The sequence below is a fragment of the Sarcophilus harrisii genome, chromosome 2 (assembly GCF_902635505.1).
Source record: "Sarcophilus harrisii chromosome 2, mSarHar1.11, whole genome shotgun sequence".
In the NCBI taxonomy this organism is placed as follows: domain Eukaryota; kingdom Metazoa; phylum Chordata; class Mammalia; order Dasyuromorphia; family Dasyuridae; genus Sarcophilus; species Sarcophilus harrisii.
Genome location: NC_045427.1, coordinates 355,165,058 through 355,187,244, shown reverse-complemented (window position 1 = coordinate 355,187,244; position 22,187 = coordinate 355,165,058). Strand labels below are relative to the sequence as shown.

The 22,187-nt window shown below is 30.9% G+C and overlaps 1 protein-coding gene across 14 annotated transcripts in view; it reads left to right on the top strand.

The window, feature by feature from the left end:
• KLC1 (kinesin light chain 1) overlaps positions 1–22,187 on the top strand; it is a 61,472-nt gene that overhangs the window by 31,345 nt on the left and 7,940 nt on the right. For 2 of the 14 annotated variants that reach the window (XM_031953165.1, XM_031953160.1), the window contains exons 12-14: positions 3,867–3,975; positions 5,845–6,006; positions 12,056–12,186. In XM_031953165.1, coding sequence (XP_031809025.1) covers positions 3,867–3,975; positions 5,845–6,006; positions 12,056–12,186 — 402 coding nt within the window. Of the gene's footprint in view, positions 1–3,866; positions 3,976–5,844; positions 6,007–7,980; positions 9,467–9,834; positions 9,886–10,586; positions 11,683–12,055; positions 12,187–16,657; positions 16,725–18,088; positions 20,364–22,187 lie in introns of those variants that run through there. The other 12 variants (XM_031953164.1, XM_031953161.1, XR_004232084.1 and 9 more) reach the window with 12 other exon arrangements.

Here is a 22,187-nt window from a genome sequence, read left to right as displayed (position 1 = left end):
AGAGTATATGAGATATAACATGAAATAATTCTAGAAAAAGTGTATTGAGACAAACTTGTAGGAGGACTTAAACATGGGTTAAAGAATTTTTATTTTATTATAGAGGCATTAGTAAGTGAAGACTTTTGTACAAGGAACATGGAATTAAATCTTTGCCCCAGGAAGATTATTTTGGCAGCTGTGGAAAAGGTAGATTAGAGCAAAGCTTCTTAAACTGGGTTGCAACCTCATATGGAGTCTCATAACTGAATGTGTGTGGGGGGTCATGGAATTATGATTTATTATGAATTGCAATTACTTGATTTGCATACTTTTTTTTACATATCTACCTATCTGGGTTTGCACAAAAATTTATTGGATGAAAAAGGGTCTTGAATAGAAAAAGTTTAAGAAGCCCTGCATTAGAGAAATGAGAGACTAGAAATAGGGAGAGAATTAGATTTTTGCAGTAGTATCCAGGTGAGGGTTATTGAGGATATGAAATATGTAATGTTCTAGTTAGCTTTCTAGAGGTCTTGGGACCAGCCTTCGTTTTAGCAGAATAATCACCATGAGAATAGTCAGGGATAAAGTCCAAAGTCTTTCTTATCTCCTTCACAGTCTGTCTTCTTCATCTGGGGCCGGGGCTAGCTTTCTAGAGGCCTTCTGGAATGGGTCTTGATTTCAGTGGAGGAAATGCAAGAGAGCTACCATGAGGCTGTTGAAGATGGAATGAATCTCTTCCAGTCCTTGCTGGCTCTTATATACTCTATTACAAGTATATCATCATAGGTGTCGATCTAGAATAGGTGACACCTATTCTGGGAGTCAACTTGTAGAACTATACTAAGTACATGTAAACTATAGAATGATTATCTTAATTCCTCTGAATTAACACCTTGTTTCAAGTATACTTCTCCAGAGTTCTGTCCTTTACAGAAATAGGTTAATGGAAGTATGAGTAGAGAAAAGGGGAGGGTAAATGAAGATAGAATCTACAGATCTTGACAAACTGATTGGATATGGACAGGTGAATAGAACAAAACAAAATCAAAGATCTCAGATTTTAGATCTTGAGGGACCAACAAGAAGTCAATGGTGCCATCAGCAGAAATAGAGAAATTTGTTAGAGTAAAATTTAGTGGGGGGAAGGAATTGATAAATTGGTTTTAGACATTAAATTTGAAAAGTTAGAGAGATGAGATATTCATTGGGCAATTGAGATTCCATAATATTGGAGTTGAAGAGTGATTAAGGTTAGATATAAAGCTTTTGGAGTCACCAGCATAGATGTGACTCCTCATGCAATAGATGAAAGCAAAAAGAAGAAAAAAGTATCTTAAGGGATACACTTAGACTATGGGGCAGGAGATGAGTCAGTATGGAAGTCTAAAGAAGGCACATATATATATAGTCAAATAGGAAAGAGGAGAACTAAGAGATCAGTGTTGGAATGTATAGTGTTAAAAGTTTTAGAAATGTTATGAAAGGTTGAGAACTGATATTGGATTTAGCAATTAAGATATAATTGGCAATATTCAAGAGTAGTTTCAGGACACTTGTCCCTAAAAGCCAGATTTCAAGGGATGAAGGAATGAATAGGTGAAGAAGCAGAAGAAGTGAATATAATATATTTTTCATAGAAGTTTAGCAGTGAAAGTTAGAAAAAGATGTATGAAACTTGATGGGATAACACAGGCAATTTGGTGGTGGTGGTTTTAATAAATTATAAATTTAATAAACTTCAGACAAAAACAAGCATCCTGAAGTTCAGCAATTTTGTTAATCATAGTAAGAATAAAAACGTTTGCAAAAGCCTAAATTTGTTATATTGTATATATTGACAAATTATAAGCAAAGACACAAACAAAAAAATCTTATTTATCCTACTTTTTTTTCTGAAATTTTATCTTTACACATATTTTTTGTGTAGTTGAAGTCGTATGTCTAGTAGTGGTTCCATGTTTCTTTTTATCTCTTCATATTTTTCTTATTTCCTTGTATTTTATTTTTGTTTATAACTTTTGTAATATTATATCATTGCACATATTATTCAGCAATTGCTGAATATAATAGCTTGTGCCCAAATTTTGCTATTTTGTTGTTGTTTTTAAGCTTGTTTGTGAAGCATTTGGGGTTAAATGACTTGCCCAGGGTCATTTTTGAATCCCTAGCTGCCTGCTGCTCATCTTCATATGAATGTTCCCATACCAATCAAAACTTGCCGAATATAAAATGGAATTTATCATTCTTTTTAAATTCACTCCTAATTACTGTTTATTTTACTAAGGTTCAATGCTCAGTCATCCTTGACTCTTTGATCTCCTTCCCACTGTATTCATTTGCCAAGTCTTAGTAGTTGTTTCCTCATCATCTCTTATAACCTTTCCTTTCTCTTCACTCATATGACCATCATTCTTATTGAGGCCCTTGTCATCCTTTAACTAGATTGTTACAGCTAAAATAATATCCATAAAATATAGGCCTCACTATGTGAATACCCTTGCCTTTACTAAAGCATTAAATACAATCTTCTCAGCTTGGCATTTAAAGCTCTCATCTACCTTTGCAAACATTTCTTTTATGCCTCTATCACATCTGTCTTCTAGCTAAACTGAATTACTCTCCCAAATTCAACACTCCAGCTCTTATCACTGCATTTATATAGTCTGTCTTCATTTTATTATGGTGTATTCTTTTCTCAATTTTGCCTCTTAGAATGCCTAATTTCCTTCATGGCTCATCCAAGGTACTATTTTTTAAAGAAAAATTTTTCTGAGCCCCAAATTGTTTCTAGTGTTCTGTCAAATTTTCCTGTGTTTGTGTTGTATCTCCTGAAGTAGAATGTATAAACCTCTTGTGTACTTTGTTTTTATATACTTTTTTGTATCCCTCTCCCCACTATTTCCATTCATTATTTTGCTGCCATCACTCATTAGCCTTTCCTTTGAGCTTTGCTATATCCACATTTTTTTCATCCAATCTTGATCCATTTTAGAAGTATTTGACAGTTTCTAAGTCATTCTCACTCCTTTCTCAAGGAAATGAAGTAAGTTTCTTTATGTTATAAAAATGTATTGTTTTATTGCAGGGAAAAGAATTCTAGATTTTGGAAATTTTCTAGCATCCTCACCTATTCCTCTCTAGTTTCTTTAAAGATTCAATTCTAAAGTTATTTTTTACATAAAGCCTTTACTGATCCTCCTAAAACTCTGCTCCCCTTCCCCATACCTATTAATGGCTTAACTTTTCAAATGACCTATTTATTTTGTGTTTATTTCACATATGTACAATGTGCAATCTATACAACATATATGTGTATGTATGTATAAATATACTTATTGTCTATCTGACATAAACCTAGAGTGAAAAAGCTATTTCATCTTTATCTTTTGACATCTTTGTCTTGTACATTCCTGTCATATAGTAGACACTTAAATGCTTCTTATAGGATGGTCTATTTTGCATATTCTAAGTTTAATATGTTTACTGAATTGATTTGACTTTTATGATCTTGTATATAGTTAAATCCAAGAAGTATTTTATGTCCAAAACTCAATGTGCTAGATTATTCAAACATTAAATAATAGTGTTTGCATTTTGATTGTTTTGCCAACCGTAAATTATTTATATACAATGCTGAGAAAAATATTTTTAAAAATTTTAAATATTAAATGTATGGCCCACAATTTAGATCACAAATAGATTTGAGTTTCTAGAGAAAGGTGAAATTTCCAAAAATCTTTACCAATTTTCAAATAATTTAGGAATATAACTTTAGTAATTTGCAAATTAAATTTTGTATGTATTTTAGAACTATATTTAGGAACCATACCCTTTTGTTTTCTATTATATTCTAAATCTGTGAATCAATTAATTTTCTACAGTCCAACTGTGACAACTACTTTAAAGAACCTTGGAGCACTTTACAGACGTCAAGGCAAATTTGAAGCTGCTGAAACATTAGAGGAAGCAGCCATGAGGTCTCGAAAACAGGTAAATTTAAAATCCCCCATGTTCTTAGTTTTTATGTTCATCAGACTTTTAATATAGTTGGGACAGTAGATAGAGCACTGGACCCTGGAAGATCAAAGTTTAAATCCAGCTTCAGACTAACCATGCAAATCACCTAACCTTTGGTTACTAAAGTTTCTTGATTTGTAAAATTGGGATGATACTCCCACCTCACAGGGTCATTGTGAGGATCAAATGAAATAGTAAAGTGTTTGGCAGACCTAAATACTTATTATCATCATTTATTATTATTAAATATTCTGAATGTTCTATTTAGAAAAAAATTATAAAAGTAAAATATCTGTTGTTTGATTATTAGTTTAATTTTTATAATTAAAATCTTCATTTTATATTGAGGCTTATTTCTGCATTGTTCTGGTATCCAATTCTCTTTCAAACATACTTAGGAGAAAGAAAGTTAGTCATTGAATTAAATATGATGAGATATTTAGTCATAAATATCCTGATTTTCCTTTCTTTTTTTTTTTTAATTGCCAAAGTTCTCCATAATTTTCAAATTCCTTATAGAAGGGATAATCTGAGCTAAAATTGCCTTAGAAGCAAGTAGGTTGGTTTATGCTATAAATAATATGAAAAGGTAAATAGTGTACTGGACCTATGTTCTGGTGTCACACAGTGTTGGGTATTTTACCAATAACCTTTTACAAGTCATCTTAACATTGTCACTTCTCTTTATGAAATGGGATGGTTATTTATATAACCCATGAGATCTCTTCTGCCTCTAATATTCAGTGATTGTTTCCCTAATTTATGAATTGTGTTAAAATTATTTGTAATATTAGCCATTAAATCTAGCATTTAATAAATATTTATTATTAAATGCCAGCATATTATAACAACCATTCTTGTGTTTCTGAGATGAATCAAAAAAGATATACAATCTATTGTATTTCTTCTACAATACATAGTAGAAGATATACAATCTATTGTAATTCTTATAAATTTTTTATTGAGATTTTTTGTTTTTATATTGTCTTTGATTCCTAATATATTCCTTTTTTGCTAGTAGAATGTTTAGAGAAGTAGACATTATGTGATTTGTTCTTTATAATAAAGTAAGAATCATTAAAATAGACAAGTAATCATATTTTATATAAGCTCTTTTGAATTAAATTCCCTTTTAAACCTAAAATAGGATCATACAGATACTAGTTAATTAAAATTCCATTAAAATTATCACATGTAAAATGAACATTTTAGCATTATGTTGCTTACAAAAAATTGAAAAAAGTTATAAAGTTGCTATTAATTGAAATGTAGATATGCATTCATTTTACCTTTATTCTAGTAGTATAGTTCCTTCTGTGATAATTAACATATAAATATTATATATAATACAAATGCATAAATATTGTAATATATATGATTTAATAATATAATATGAATATTAATAATATAATATAAATTGAGTTAACTAGGTGTGAGTGGTACACAAATGATAATTGATAGATGATATATCTAGAGTGAATGCTTCATATTCATTCTTAGTTGAGTCTTATAACTGAGATAAGTAGAAGTACAAATAATGTTAGAGAGAGATAATGAAATAGAGGGTCAGAGAGATTAGAGATCTTCTCCAAGTTATACATCTCTAGTAACAGAATAAGCATCCTAAATCGAAGTCAAAGTCAAATATTCATTTTATTCTGTTCATTTCACCTGTCTTTGATTTTCATCACTCCTGATTTCTCAGTCATGCTTTAATGTGGTGTTCATGGTGGGAAACTGAGTAATTTAATTATGTATTGTAGAAGTTCTACATCTTGGAAATTTTCAAGTACAATTTTAGTGCTGAAATGTAAATCCTTTTTCTCCTTGCCTGGCTCATAGGGTCTTGACAATGTTCACAAACAAAGAGTAGCTGAAGTACTAAATGACCCTGAGAGCATAGAAAAAAGAAGAAGCCGAGAAAGTCTCAATGTTGATGTGGTAAAGTACGAGAGTGGTCCTGATGGAGGGGAGGAAGTGAGTATGAGCGTAGAATGGAATGGGGTAAGTACAGTACACAGTTTACAAGTATAATGTAGGCAGTTAGCTGCTATAACAAAATCTGCTTTCTTTATAGTTCTCTTTCCATTAGCATTTTTTAAAATAGTTTTTCTAGTTCATTTATTTTGGATTTAGTCATTGTTAAAATCAAAGGAGAATTAAGAAAACAAAGTCTTGCCTTTTGCTAATTAACATTTGTTATTATTTCAATTTGTTACTCATTTAAGCCAGTTTGAAATGAAATGATAATTTTGTTTTTAGGAATTGAAAGCTTGGGCTTAATTATGAGCAGTTAAATGCTGATTGAGTGTCCTGGTTATTTAGAACAGAATCCATAACATATAGGTTCATTTTAGTATTAGGAGTTTTAAATTTGCTTTTATTTGCTCATTTTTATTACTATCTTAAGTATTTTTATTTCACTGCTTATTTGCTATGAATTTTGTTCAGTTGAATCATTTTATATTAAAGAAAAATCAATTCATAAATTAAATTGTACAAATGACTGCTTTTTCTTTATACATGTTCTCAATCTAAAAATAATGTTCATCTTTCTCCATTTGAGAGAGATGGCTTTCCAGAAGGGTGCATTTATATCATGTAAGGAGTTGTATTCACATTAACTTTAATCCAAATGCCAATTCCTATAGGAAAAAAGTGTTGTGGTGCCATAGTTTTAGTTTTAGTTTTTGAATAGAGTTGGTTTTAGATTTTTAGCAATCAAATTTCTAAAAACTCAAGACTTGAATGTCTGAAATGAATCTTATATGCTGAATCTGAAGAAACTGTTGACATATTTGGAACCCTTAATATCTGTGAAAAGCATTATATTACTTGAAATTCATTTTACCCTTTTACATCACAAGCTTGTATTCTGAAAGAAGCCAGATGTGGCTTTTCATATTCTTCTTACCTATTGAATGTTTATGATAGCAGTTTTAAGTTATATCTATTTGTTTTTGAGTTTTATGCATCAGGAGGTAGTGTTTCATTGTAGGATTTGCTAGAATGTGTCCAGGTGTTGTCTTGAAGAAAAGCTACATTGTAATGCCAGGAACTTTTCATATTCAAGAAAAGGGGTGCAGTTTAATTAACTGCAGTTTTGTAAAGAAGTTTTTGCCACATTGATTTAGTGATGGATTTCTAACCATTTTTCCTTTTGATTTAGCATATTAATTTGTTTACTACATGATTCCATTTATTTATAAGGATCTTATATATCTAAGACATTTTGATAGAGATTATTCTAAAGGACATTTTCATAAAATCCATCATGCAGAAATTGCAGGGTGAATTTTCTCATCATTGTGTTTGGCTGGCATTTCCTTGGCATTGTTTTTCTCAGTGCCAAGACAATCAATCAGCATCCATTTTGATACCCTCACATCTGTCATATAGTGGCCCCAAAAGAAAATATTTGAGTAGTTTTTAATATTGTCCACTTGATTATGGAACTGTGTACTGTACTCTTCCCTATAATATGCTATTTTATTTGCATGCTTTTCTAGGAGTAAATAAAATTTTTTTTGCTTAATAAAAGTAAGTGTGTAGATTTTAATATTCTTCATAGAAGTTCTTAACTACTGAGACGGTATTTCTAGGTCATATATAAGCCTGAAAATGAGCTGATAAAGTTACTGATAACTTTAAGACTGGAAATTATTTAACTTTCATTATTTCTATCATCATTATCACTGTTTTTGCATTATGGGAGTTTTCCTTACTGGAGGAGCAGGCTATATCTTGCCTGTCAGTTGGGATTTCAGGCTGAAATTATACATAATAATGTTATCCTTATAATTTTCAGATGAGTAAAGAATGGTTATCTTCTTAAATGCATTCCTATTTTCTTTCCAATTCTTTTCAAATTTTTTCATTCTACAACTTAGGACCATTGGCAGTACAATATTTGGGTGTTATTTTGTCCTCCCCGTAAACTCCTCTTATCAGAAACTAATACAGTGTTTTTCTTTTCAGAGGCAATATTCTTGACCCTTTATTCTCTAAGTGGACCAACAGCTTTGATAAAATACATTCCAGGTGCATTGTACTTTGGGTTAATTCACTTTAAGCTGCAGTAAATACCATCATGTTACTTTAAGCTTTCACTATATAAACTTGATATTGTCCACTTGGTCAATCATATTTTGACAATATGGCTCCTCCACCAGTAAAGGTGATGAGTGGTGAGTGGTGAGACCAGAGTATGGTAGGAAATAATGGGATATTTTAAGCCTTTAATAATATATATGTAAACTTTTGAGCCCACATACACTATTATTCAGACAAAATGAAAACAAATGGCTTACGTATGGCCAAAAAAATGGAAATTAGAACATAAAATTAATATATGTAATGAGTACTCTTTTATTGTATCTGCTTACATAGAGATGAATTATAAACCCAAATTTTTAACACTGTATAACTTATTTTGTGAGATTTTAAGATCTAAATAAATCTCATTATTGAGTTGGGGGAAAAAAGGTTTTTGAACTTGAGATTATAATTGTTTACTTATATAATATGTAACTTGCTTGAAAAAAGTTCTGAAAGGCAATCATTTAAAAAGACAGGTTTATTTTGCTTTTTCAATGTCCCATTTTTCTGATCCTCTTAGAGTAATATGTAAACAAATAGTCTTGATTACAGTTACTTTTAATTTCTGAATATAAAGTTGGACTTATTTCTGGAAAGCTGTTTCACATAAAATGTGAATGTGCATGCAGATCCTTATGTGTACAAGTAATAATGGAGCAATCTTTTTGGGATGGTTTATGAATAAAATTTAGTGATCATGTTTAAAGCTTACTCTTCCAGACTTGCCTTACCATGAATATTAGATTATTACAGTTGAACGTGTTGAATTTTATTTATCATATTCTATGAACTAAAAGTGTTATTTTTCATCTAGCTATCAGAAATGGAAGTTAAGAACCCACAATTTCCTATTTCTATTTCCTTCTGTAACTATCTCTTTGTAGGTAGGGGGTAGCACCTAAAAATAAAATTTAGTAAGATATATCCTAGTACCCAGTATGATTTGGGACTTCTTTCTGATTAAAGAGTTCTGGCTAATAGAGTTCCCTTGTTTTATTAATTTTCTAGCTAGAGGAAAGACAACATTTTTAGAGTTTTTATTTAGAATTCAAGGTGTTTGATTGTAGTTATTTATAAGGTATTCATTGACAATGACATTAGACTCAGAATATAACTTTATAAATATAAATGTATTTATAATGTATATGTATGAATATATATAACATTTTATGTAGATTTTTATATACGCACATCATAATAATAATAGTTCACATTCCACTAAGTATTTTCAGTTTGCAAAACACTTTCTGAAGGCTCTTCAGGACATTAGTCATAATTATGTTGTAACTAATGTGTCAATCAGTAAACATTTCTTAAGCATTGAAATACTAGGTAAACTGTGTAGGTCCTTTACCATTAGTCTCAAGCACAAAGTCCCAGATATAAGCAACAACTTCATTAAAGGGTAGTTTGTGAGGAAATGATGGGGGACATGTCAGCCAAGACTTAATGAGAGCCTTTCAGGTCAGCACTCTTTTAAACACCAAGTTCTTTTCTTCCAAATGGAGTGCTTTATATTATTGAATATCTAGTTATGAAATGTTAGAAACAGAACTACTTCATGGTTCAGTTTTTTTTTAAAGGTGACTGAATTAGAATTAATATTGTTTATGTAATATTTTAAAATTATAGTAGAACTTTTCCCCTGAAGAACAGCAAGAGCTTTACTTATGTTTCTTGTCCTCCCAACATTCTTGGGGAGTTGGTAACAAGTTTTATTTTTCCATTTTAAAGATGAGGAAAATGAAGCTCGGGCTGGTTAAATGACTTGCTCAACGTTCCATGGTGAGTCAGAGCTAGCAAATGAATTCAAGTCTCTTGACTCTGTCTAGGGCTTTTTGCCCCTGACTGTTTCATTCCATTATAGAGACCAATGACACATTTCTTCTTTTGGGAATTCTAATTTTATAGCTCATTTTATTTTTATCAGTTCTGTGTTTATCTTTTAAAATGTTTTAAAATAATTTTAAAATATTAAGATCAATGGAACTTTGGTTCCTAGAGTTGTCATTTTGCCTGTTAGTTTCTTAAGGAATATAAATGCTTTTCGTTTACAGAAGAAAAAAATTTCTCCCTTGTTGTAATGAATAGCTAAGAAAATATTTCTGACAAAAGTTAAAACTTAAATGAGTGCTCTTTTCATATTTTTAGATTTTTATTTTAAATCATAGGGTTTTTCATTGCAGTCACTCTTATGTATAATTATGAATTTTATTTTAAGAAAATTTTCAACATAGGCTAAAATGGATTTACTTTTATTTTAATATTAGGAGTTAATGGATTAAAAGTATAGACAATAGTTCATGCCTAGAATATCTAATATTAAAACATCAGTAATAGGTAAAAGTAATTCAAATATCTTTTTAAAAAAAGATTTTGTGACCTAGAAATACTGTAAGCAAAGCTTTTTTAAGTAGAAAACTTTTACAAACAAAATTTTTAAACAGTTTCATTCAGATTTTCTTTTCTTCATTTCTGTCTAACAGGCCTAGATGCCTTTTGTGATTCTTATACTGTCTCCTGCATGACGGGCGTGCTCCATCGTCAAGCTTTAACTTCTCTCTCCAGTACTGACTGCTGTGCTTTTAGCAAACCTCTATGATTCTTGTCAGAGCTACACTTCTGTGTATATTGGCCCTTCCTTTCAGTGCTGTTGTTCTCTTTGGAGGTTTATTTCTGTACATGTGTAGCTTTACCAGATAGGTATTTAGTACTACAAAATGTGTTAATAAAACCATTTACTGTGTAACATGAGTTAAAAAAAATAAGAACGACTAGCTGTTCACTATGAAAAAAAGGTAGTTAAAAGTATCACACAAAGTATTATTCAAATGGCATGATGGTGACCTTTTGAGAATTGCTAAACTGTAAAAGTAAGGCATGTGCTCCAAGTGCTTTAAATTGTATTTAGAGACCTATAACTTGGTTAACATCAATATGGAACTATGGATGTCTTCACTTATTGATTATTCTAAAGTAGCATTGCTGTTTAGTCTTTGTGTGAAATTTTGGCAGATATGCTTTTCTCTACTAATCTTTAAGTGTTCAGTGATTTGTGTATCTTTGTCTTTCTAACTTCTAATAAACTCACTCTAACTGACCTACGTCTTGGTGTCTGTCTGCTTCATGGTATTCTTCCTTTCTTTCAAAACTGTATGGCTTCTAGAAGTAGTAGATAGTTACTGCTAAAACTTACTAAATGATTGATTTTGTGAATAAAAATCAAGTCTTTGCTATGTGGTTTTGATTTTTATACCCGAAAGGTAGAAATTTAATCAAGCAAAAATATTTAAATTGTGACTTCTAAAGCTGAACTCAGATTTGATATTTCCTTATTATATATGAAAGCTAATTTATTGTTCGTATCTAGAATGAGTTTTTTGGGGGACAATAGCATTCATAATCTGTATTTAACAAAATCATTCTACGAGGTTCATTAAATGAATATTCATGAGATTAGTATTTGGATTTGGATTGAAGTATTGGAAGTAATTTGTTTATATCGGGCCTAAATGTCTTAGGTATTACATTGTTTGTTGGACCTAGTGACTACATTTTAATTAAAGTGGAATTTTGATGGTATTCCTAGAAGCTTCCTTATTTCTTTTATAATTTTTATGTATTGTCCTTTCTGTCTTAATACAGAAATGTCCTTAAATTTTCTCTTTAGGTGTCATTATTTTGGTGTGAATAAGCTTTTTTTTTTTTTGTTACAAGTCTTTTCAGGATCATGGATTACCTTTAAACATTTAAATAGTTAGATCTGCCAGGCATTAAAGTCTACTTGCAAATGAAGTAAATCATTTAGAAAACTGACAGGAAGTAGTGACCATTAACCTGCAACAACCAAGAACAGCTCAAGAGTGGGATGAAATATTTTCATTCAGTTTTAGCTGGGAGAGGCTTGGAAGGGTGGAATCCTTGGCAGCTTCACATTTGTTCACATCTTTTTCAGGATGGCACTGGATCTTTAAAGCGCAGTGGTTCCTTTAGCAAACTTCGAGCTTCAATTAGACGCAGCAGTGAGAAGCTGGTTAGAAAGCTGAAGGGAGGAAGTTCACGAGACAGTGAACCAAAGAATCCTGGGTAATTATGTTTTCCTAGCTATGCTGATATTTGCCCCCTTTTATCCACCTTGTAAACTAAGCAGTGGCCAAGGTCTTTTTTTCTTGGTAGCTACAAATTTTCTCATGCATAAATTTCTGAAAAACATTCCATTTTAATATTGTGTTTCTTTATTGAAAGGTTTGATAGTTTTGACATCACCTATCCCTGTGTAGATTGAGAAATATTATTAAATTGATATCCTGCTTAAAATTTTGCCCAGTCAGGTGGTTAGAGAGAACAAGTCTTTGAAAGGGTGTTATACAAAAATAATTTTCCATCATGTAAATTAAATATTTAAAGTAATATTCATGCCTTTTAGCTTTAAACAATGAAGTGTCAATTTAATATTAGGATATTTAAACTATTAAGTTTCATTATTTAGGAAACCCACTTCTTTAGATCATTAGCATAATTTTGATGATAGTGTATCTTCCCATATGTACTGTGATTTAATTAAAGCTGTTATGTAGCTAACTACTGCCACATGCAAATAATTGAACTTCCATTTTAAAAAGCAAGAGCACACACAAAATGGATTCAGAAAGGAAGGGGGTGGTGATGGTAGAGAGGGCTTATGTTGTGACTTTAGGGTGGCATGGTAGAAAATTTTTCTCAGGGATTCTAAAAACCAGAGATATTTGTTTCAAATGCATAACTAGTATTAATACAGAAACATGCATTTCAGAGATTATGATACAGTTTGGAAGTATCAGATGTTTTTGAGTGATAAAATTCAGTTTCATCCACTGGTAGTCCCAAAATATTATGACTTTATCAAGTGAATAAATTTCTTGTTTCTATTTAATATTGCCAAATTTGGTATCCTTTTACTTAATTGCTTTATAATTGGTAAATTGGCACAAGACTAGTGTTTTCCAAAGGATTTTTCATGGAAGCTCTGTTTACCATATTATTCTATTGTTTGTAATTGGTATTTTTTAGCATTTTCTATGATGATTGACTTAATATTTTTATATTATTCTTTGTGGAGTTGTATTTAGAAAGTGAATTCTATTTATCTTAGGCTAAGAGGTATTCATTTGGATAAGCACAGGTTAATAAAGGATCATTATTATTCACTCTGATGGATTAATTTGCTGCTTAGTTAATTTTAAAAATAATAATTTTCAACCTGATTTCTTTTATAGAGGCATATAATTCTAAACTTCCAGAAGTGAATTTAAAATGAATATAAAATAATCTGCTAGTTTACATTCTATCTGTATAGAAATCTGCTTTTTAGGTTCCATTTCTGAAGATGAATTTATTATTAATTAGACATTCATGTGAAAGCTTTTGGGACATCTAGATTATTAAACAAGCATGACTGCTTGCTTTTCTGTTTTAATGAGTTTGGGAGCGCTCTTATTTGATTAGTTGGTTGGTGATGTATTCTGGAGAGCATGATTTCTCTGAGAAGAGATGATGTGTCTGGAAAGTTTCTGAATCTTGTTTGTCTTGAACTTTTTTTACTTAGGAGTTCAAACTTCAGTGGATCCTAAAACTTGTGTTTTGGTGTATTTTCTTTCTTGCTCTCTTCTCTCTTTAGAAAAGAGTATGGGGGCAGCTAGGTGTGGCACAGTGCATAGAGCACCAGCCCTGTATCAGGAGGACCTGAGTTCAAATCTGGCCTTAAAGACACTTAACACTTCCTAACAAGTCAGTTAACCCCAATTGCCTCAGCCCCCCCCCCCAAAAGAAGTACAGATAGGACAGTAATGTTGTAATTCTAAGGAGCTGTCCATTTTGGTTTGCAGAGATGTCCAAAGTATTCATGGAAGCTCTGTTTATCATATTATTCTATTGTTTGTAATTGGTTGTTTTATTATCTTCTGTGATGATCTATAAACACCTTAAAGTAGATAGAGAAGAAAGTTTAAAAAAAAAAAAGCAACATGTAGGTCACATGGATTTGTGTTTTTTTTACCTCTTCAATTTTGCATGCATTCCTACTGAATTGTCATAAGGTTATATTAAAGAAATTGTAGTATTTAAAATTAAATTGCCTAATTTTATTTTTAAATGCGATAAACATTTGTGACTCAAGTGGCACTTTAATATCAACCTTTTTATAAATAATGTTTGTCTTGAAACTGATGAATTTGTTTCCTAGTGAATTGTGAAGGGTGTTAAAACATTTTATATTCCAGTGGTCAGAGAACATGAATACTTTCTTTGTGCAATCACCAGATCAACTTATTTCAGTTTTGTACATGTTTTGAAGTTAAAATTGAATTGTTAAATCTGGCACTAAATGTTCACTGTACAGTTTTTTGTGTTTTCCTTCAGGAATTTTTGATTTCCTAGGTATCATCATTTCCTTCATGAAGACAGATCAAAATTCCATAAGACTTAGAAAAAAAATGATCCGTTTAATCTGTTGATAAGCCTCTTAAACTTAACTAGGCTGGTCCTTAGGTATTGATGCTTACATTATTATAAAAATGACCTTGAAGAGTTGTGAATTTTTTAAAATTACTGCTTTAATAATAAATAACATGCTATATTTTAAAACTTAAAATTTTTGATTTGTAGACATTTTAAGCTTTAAATTCATTAAATCTGAATAATGTTTGCTATTGGGTACAACCAATGTATAGATTACTGTCAGAAAGGACATCAATTACCCAAGAATTTTTTTTTCATTTTAACATTATTTGATAGATCCTGTTCGTTCTTTACTATTTCCCCAATTTTTGATCTTTGTGCTTCCTAATTGTTTGAAAGAGTAGCTTCAGTTTGATTAGGAAGAGTTATAAACAACCTGAGTAGAGGAGGATGTATGAACTTTGAGTTGCATATGAATAAACCTGGAAGGCATTTTAGAGATTATTGAATCTAGTCTGATTCATTTTATTTCGTTTTTCGAGGCACTTGGAGTTAAGTGACTTACTCAGGGTCACACAAGCTAGTGTCAAATGACTGATACTGGATTTGAACTCAGTTTCTCTTTTCTCTGTGACTGGTCCTTTTTCCATTGTACCAACTAGCTGCCCCCACTGTTTCATTTTATACATAAGAGAGGTGGGCTTCAGATTTGGGAGGGAACTTGTTTATAGTTAGACAAATTATGCTTTTTAATACTACCTTTCCTAAGAACTAGTTAGCTGTTTGATATAATATTGAGGTAAACCTGGTGTCATTTGCTTCAGAAATAGATTTCTCTGCAACCTTTGGTTCAAAACATTAGGAAGTAAAAATTATAACTTTATAAAAAATATCTTGTGCTGAGTCTGTTTTACTTTGTGTTTTTTTTTTCTTTCTTTTTATTGGAGGAAATTATCTTTTGTTTGTGTGTGGGGAGGGAAGTAGAGAAAAGATTTTGTGGTTTAAGAATGTTTATTCTTTATATTAATTAACTTTCTCATGACTTTTGAATGTACTTTTAAAAAAGTAACACTGAGAGCAGTGTCTTTGTGCTTGCTGTTTTGATTGTTGCTAACCTTCCAAAATGTGTGTCCTTGTCTTAAAGCTACTGACTTGAACTAATTGAATTTAAAACAATATTACTGTTAGCTTTTATTATTATAATCCCACATTAAGAATTTAAGGGCTCCACTTTTAAAAATTTAAGTTCCTTAATATAAGCTCTTTTACACTTGAAAATAGATGGCAAATTCTTAGAGATGAACAAACTAAACTCTAAAAATATTAAAGATGTCTCCCCAGAAACTGTTTAAGCAATAATTGTGTACAACAATAATCTAATTACAAAACTATATAAGTTTTGTATATAAGTTATTGGGAGCACTGTTAAAGTAGACAATATGATTTCAGAGTGATTTCTAATAATATTTGTAACATAGCATAATAATATGACTTAAAGCATTCTGAATAATCAAATTTGAATTTCTAGCTAAAAAAAACTTGGAATTGTTTATTTTTCATAGCTATGACACAAACTGTTCCAGTTTTCCTAAAACAGGTATAATTTGTATAAAAAAAGAATTGTTTATAACATAGATAAGAATGAAAGGAAGCAGTAAAGCAGATGTCTCTTGAAAATCTTTTCAAAAACATAAAAAAGCTATCTTAGGTGAATTTGAATAAAAGTAATTAATAAATGCCACTAAACTTGATTAGTAAATAAGTTTGCTTGTTTTCCAGAAGATAGGTTTTGATCAGAAATGGCATACTTTTTAAAAGTATGCCATAATAAACATATTTTGTATGAAAAATGAATAAAACAGTAAACTAATTTTATTAAGCCATAATATTAGATGCAGATTCACTATCTGATTTAATATAAATCCCAGTCTTTTGTCGTTTCCAACAGAATTTGTATAACTGTGCCCCATGTATTTTTTCCAAGACCTCTTTTTTACTTCAAGTGTTGCCAGTGACACTTAAAACCTTGTGCTGTATCCATGTTTTGCTTGTATTTGGAGAGCTTAGATTTTTCCATTGTTCTGATTGCTTTATCCTTGCATGTTTGGTGTCCTGGTTGCAGCATGAAGCGTGCCAGTTCTCTGAATGTTCTTAATATGGGTGGCAAAGCTGCTGAAGATCACTTTCAAGTAAGAAGCCCTAAAGTAATATTCTTAAATATGTAAATACTATCAGCAAGATCTGGTCCCCAAGTATTTAACTAGGGAGTTAATGAAAGGATTATCATATCTTTTAAATAATTTTTATATTAGAATGTTTCAGAATTTTAAAAAAAACCTAATTCTTAGACAAATTAGCAAAATAGTTAATAAGGTTTGTTACATTTTTATTATTGTCTTTAAAAATTCACTACACTAATGAGAAAAACAGTAAAATTTTAAGTAATATAACTAAAAATTATGTGTATCTAAAAAGATTATTAATATATTGTCCAGTTAAGATCTTAAAATGGTCAACATTTTACTAACATGGTAACCTTCAACTAACATTAGACTAATAATTATTTTTAGACTTAACATTTTGTTAAATTGTCTAAATCTCCCATAAATATTGTGTTTTCTGCATTGTGTTTTCCAGTTTCCTGTCTTAATGTATGCACCATGTATCTTTTCCTGCACCCCTATTTCTTTGAAATATCTATTTTGCAGTCTGAATTTTTATCATAATGTCATTAAAGCAGTAATACTGCTTTTGAAAGATTCTGTAGAATTTATATAGGCCTAGTTTCTGGTTTCTGTGAGTGACTAGGAACCTTTGAATAAGGAATTACATCAGTTACATTGGATGTAATATAAGGAATTACATTACAAGCCAAGTGTCTTAAGTTAAAGCCAATTGTGGTCCAAAATATAATTATAGTTTGATTTTTGTCCTTATTGTGACCTGTCAATATAGCTTAGTTGATCGTTATCCCTGCAGAATCATTGACTTTCTTCTGGGGAAAATAGGCTGCACATGAAAGAATTAAATGATAAAAATATAAAGTCCACTTTTTCCTTTACTATTATTTATGGCAATAAGCTCTATAAATACATTGGTGCATTGGTTTTTCTGTTCACCATAAGAATGAAAGCCCCGATTAACCTTAAAATATCCTTTGCTAAAGGTGAACAAGTAAGTAATTGAGTGAGAAGCACATTTCTATGTTACAGGTCTTCTCATTCAATGAAATGAATTAAAATTAAAAATCATAATTTTTGGATTCAGATCTAAAGAGATGCTTTGCGCACATTAAGAACCTTTTTTAAGAGCCTGCTTTAATAGAAATAAAATAAAACAACCATTTGTTTTTGTTATTCTAATAGTAATTGATGCTTCTTAAAATGACATTAAGTCTTAAGATTTGCATATATAGATTGAGCATAAAGTCTACAATTTTAGATTCATATTAATACTAGTGGTATTTTAAGATCACTTGAAGCATTTTATTTACTTGAATCATTTGAAATTCTACATCAAATATATAACTCTTTCCCATTTTATTTTCATGCAGGAACGAAATAATTGTCTGACAGACTCGAGAGTTCTGAGTGCCAGTCATACTGACTTAGCCCATTGAGGTGCTGGGACTGAAGCTAGCTATTACAGAAGCACTGAGACTCTCAAAGCTTTGGTTCCTCGTCACTCTTATTAGGAACATGTAGATTAGAGGTTCCATTGCAAAGGACTTTTACTTTTTTATATTTCTATACAATGAATTTTCAAATGTAGAGACTTTTCCCCTTCTTTTAGAGACTGTAGGTCACTGCTATCTTCTGTACTTATAATGAGCTCTGTTACCAATAGATTTTGTTAACACAGTAGCCATGAGCTATAGAAATACTGATACTTCCACTATACCAGCATAAAAAAGAACAGAATGGTGTCTAGATTCCCAGAATGGAAACAGCCAATAAGAAGTAACTCATTAGTACTTCACTGTGACAAAAGGCAAGTCACATTAAACATGGATCCCAGAGTAAATAATTGAAAGTGTGGTATTTTAATTAGGCTTTCTAGATACATGTGTTAGGAACCTATCATGTTATTATATCATGCCAATGTAAGGTGCTTTCAAAAGCCTTGTCATGTTTTAAGTTATGCTTAAAAAATTATGTTTCTGGGACCACTATAGCCATGATTTAACTGTCCATGATAAGAGAGTAACAGGGGCTGACAAGTAGTTTAGATGGTCTGTCACACTTCCATGTAATCACTAATTACACTAAATTATGTTGACTTTATTTCTGTCTGTTTTTGACCCAGTTCTTACTAAGGCATATAAAACTGGTTGTAAGAGGAAGTAAAACAAGTAATTGATTCTATGTTGGGCCATAATGCTTCACAGAGCTAGAGCCATAGCCCCCAAATTCCTTTCCTATGTTACAGTCTTGGTTGGTGCTTTTAGGGACTTCATTATATATTAATTCCAAGACAGGTTCAGGCTGGATGATAAGTGGTGTTCTATTGTCTTACTTTAGACTTCACTGTAAACTAAAAATTGTACTTAGTAGAGAGCACTTTGCCTGGATTACCTCCTGAGATGAGGAGGGCTAATGTCAGGTCACTTTTAAATTCTGTAAGACTTGGTGAATGTAATAAGCTACAAGCTATCATCAGTGATTTGAGCATTGTAAAACAAAAAGGGAAAAAAGAATTTAGTTATTGATAAGATCAAAGATTAGAATTTATACTTTGTGTTAGGAAAAAAAAATTTAAAACTTTTTGCTCGTGAGCAGCCTAAAAAAAAAAAGATTATGATCATCTTTATTATGAAATATAGATGAGTAAACATTTTGAATTTATTTGAATGCAATAATGAAGCCATCTCTATATGATATGCACTTAAATGTTACCTATAAAATACTTACCTAGTAGTATCTCTATAGAGAATTTGAATTTGTTTCAAGTTGGATATGTAGACATTTTCCACATAGTATAATGCTGCTAATTTTAATTTCTCTAATGTACTATAGGCATATTTAAGAAAATAAGACTCTTTGGGATTATTTTCTAGCCATTTTGTTTTTAAAAGTTAATTTGTTTAAAAATCGTTGTATAGTTATTAATATAATAGAATGTGAAGATTATGTATCTGTATGGGGTGTATATGTACATTTTTCAGTTTTTATATATATTCCTTCTGTAGATGATTTCATGTTCTCTGACCACTAGTATTATGATGTGATCCCTATTTTTTCAGTGTTCTATCTTGTCTTCTCTTACCTTCTTTCCTTGAGGATGAGACCATGATGCTTCACGGAAGTAGAGACATGGTCTCCAAAATGCCCTTCTTGATAGCATTTAAACTTGAAAGTTCCCATAGAACTGTAACATGTACTTTACATTTATTTTGTCTTTAAAATTTTATAGAAATAGATGTATTTAAACAATTTCTCTTAAGACACAAGAAGATAGCAGAAACAGCTAGGGACAGCTGTTTTGGTTTCTTGACTGTATAAATCTCAATTTTATAACTAGTGCTAAGTGCGCTGTATCTAAAATTGATAATAAAATATGTAGTTCATCACATATATTCAAGTGACAGGCAGCATGACACAGTGGACAGAAAGCTAGTCTTGGAGTTAGGAAGACCTGGGTTCAACTTCTGCCACTAATAGATAACAGATTGTATTACACTGGGTATATTATGTATTCTCTAAATGCCCCATGCATTAATTGTGATGAAGGGGACAATTTGTATTGCTAGAACAAGTTCTAGAGTTCTTTTTCAGGAGTTTCCTAAACTAATAAAATCACAAATAGTTAAAAAAAAAAAAAAAAAAAAAGGAAAATAGATTTTACTGATTACTCTTTATTTTGTTCTTTCCAGTCACATCTTGTTAAAATTCTTTCTTTCCCCTAATCCAAATTGATTGAATTGTATATGAAATGAAAACAATAACCAAAGACTGGTAGTCTGGTCCACTTTAGGTTAGTCTCAGTTCTCTGCAGATTTGTAGTTGATGTTTATCTTTCAATAACTTATTGATTGGAAGTTCAATAACATTTGAGACTATAAGAATTAGAAAAACATTACCAGTACCCACTAATTGACTCTTAGGTTTTCATAACATTGCAAACAAATCTACCAGTGTGTTGGTATTTTAATTGGATGTCTGAAATGAAGTTACTTTAAAAAAATTATATTCATATTCTTATATTCATTCACAACATTTGTTTCTTGCTAATGTTTGGCCTTGTGCAAGAATTACATCTAGTGAGCACCAGAAATCAATCCATTTGCTCCAGAGATAATTAACTCCCTGGGAATATATTACTGTTTTTAATGAGATAATGCATAGGACTTTTAAGTAGACCATTTTTATATTATATGTTTGTGGTTTTTTTCGTTTTTTTAATCATTCTCTTTCTCACTTTGAAAGGTCAGTGAAAAATCACAAAGCGAAGTTATTTTAAAGTTTATGTGTAGGTTAATGAATAAGGTGAATGCTAATGGATTTACATAGCCTACTTAATAGTAGGTTTTTAACATTTGGTTATCTGAATTTCTGTTATTGAAAATGCATGTTAGCACTTGTTCTTATGTGTGTTTACAATATATGATAGGTTCAGATGTACAGTACAATTTTAGTATCTCTTTAGTCAGAGTGCTGCTAAAAAAGTATCATTTTCAATGTAAGTGTTAGGTTTATTCATGGGAGGGAGCACAAATATTGCTAGGAACTTATAATTGACTATCTGAAATTTTGTAGAATAGATTTTTCAAGGTTTATGATTCTTATAGAGATTGCTTTGTTACTCACATACCTATTTAGGAAGCTAATTTCTGAGGTAATTTAAGTCTCTTCATTTAAAAATGTCAAGAAGTTTACATTGATGAGATTAAAAAAAATCATGTTGGGCCCTCCCCTAAGGTCATTTTAAAAGTAAATATACACAAGTCTCTTGAAATTGAATAGTACTACAAAAGTCATTTGGTCAGAGGTGCTGTTTAATTCCTCAGAATTTTTAGGTGTGTTTGATAGATATGAAGCTAAGCTAGGAATTGCAAATCTCATCTGGCAGATAGAGTTAAAAGATAAGAATGGCTGACATTCTGGGATGGGGTAAGAATTTTAGCATAGTTCTTTGTCTCTGAGGTCTGGAGTATGTCCAATGCCTTTCTATGACGTGACATTAAACCAGGCTAGTCAAGCTAAGGATTGTATCTGGAGACATCAGAGCATTGCATTTTTTTTTTTTTAATTGTACTTTGAACTCTGATGTTCTAGTTAATTTTTTTTTTTTTACAGTTTCCCTTTTAAAGACCCTAACTTTGTTCAAAGAATAGTATGACAAAAATAACATTTAAAAAAATATTTACTGTGTATTTCATTAGTTTAAAAAATGTTTGCTTCTCTCCTGACCAAAAAAAAAAAAGATGTTCATTGTACCTTTGATAAGAAGCTACACACCTAATAATTGCTCAGTAAAAGCACTTGGTTATTAGGATCAAAAGCCTGGAAATATGTTTACAAGCACTGTCAAGACAAGTAGCAGGGGAAGGTATGGGGTTCTAGAGTCAAGAGGGCTGAGCTTGGCTCTTCTTCAGGTGCTTCTTATTTGTTGGACTCTGAACAAGCCATCTTTATCTGGAAAATGGGGACAGT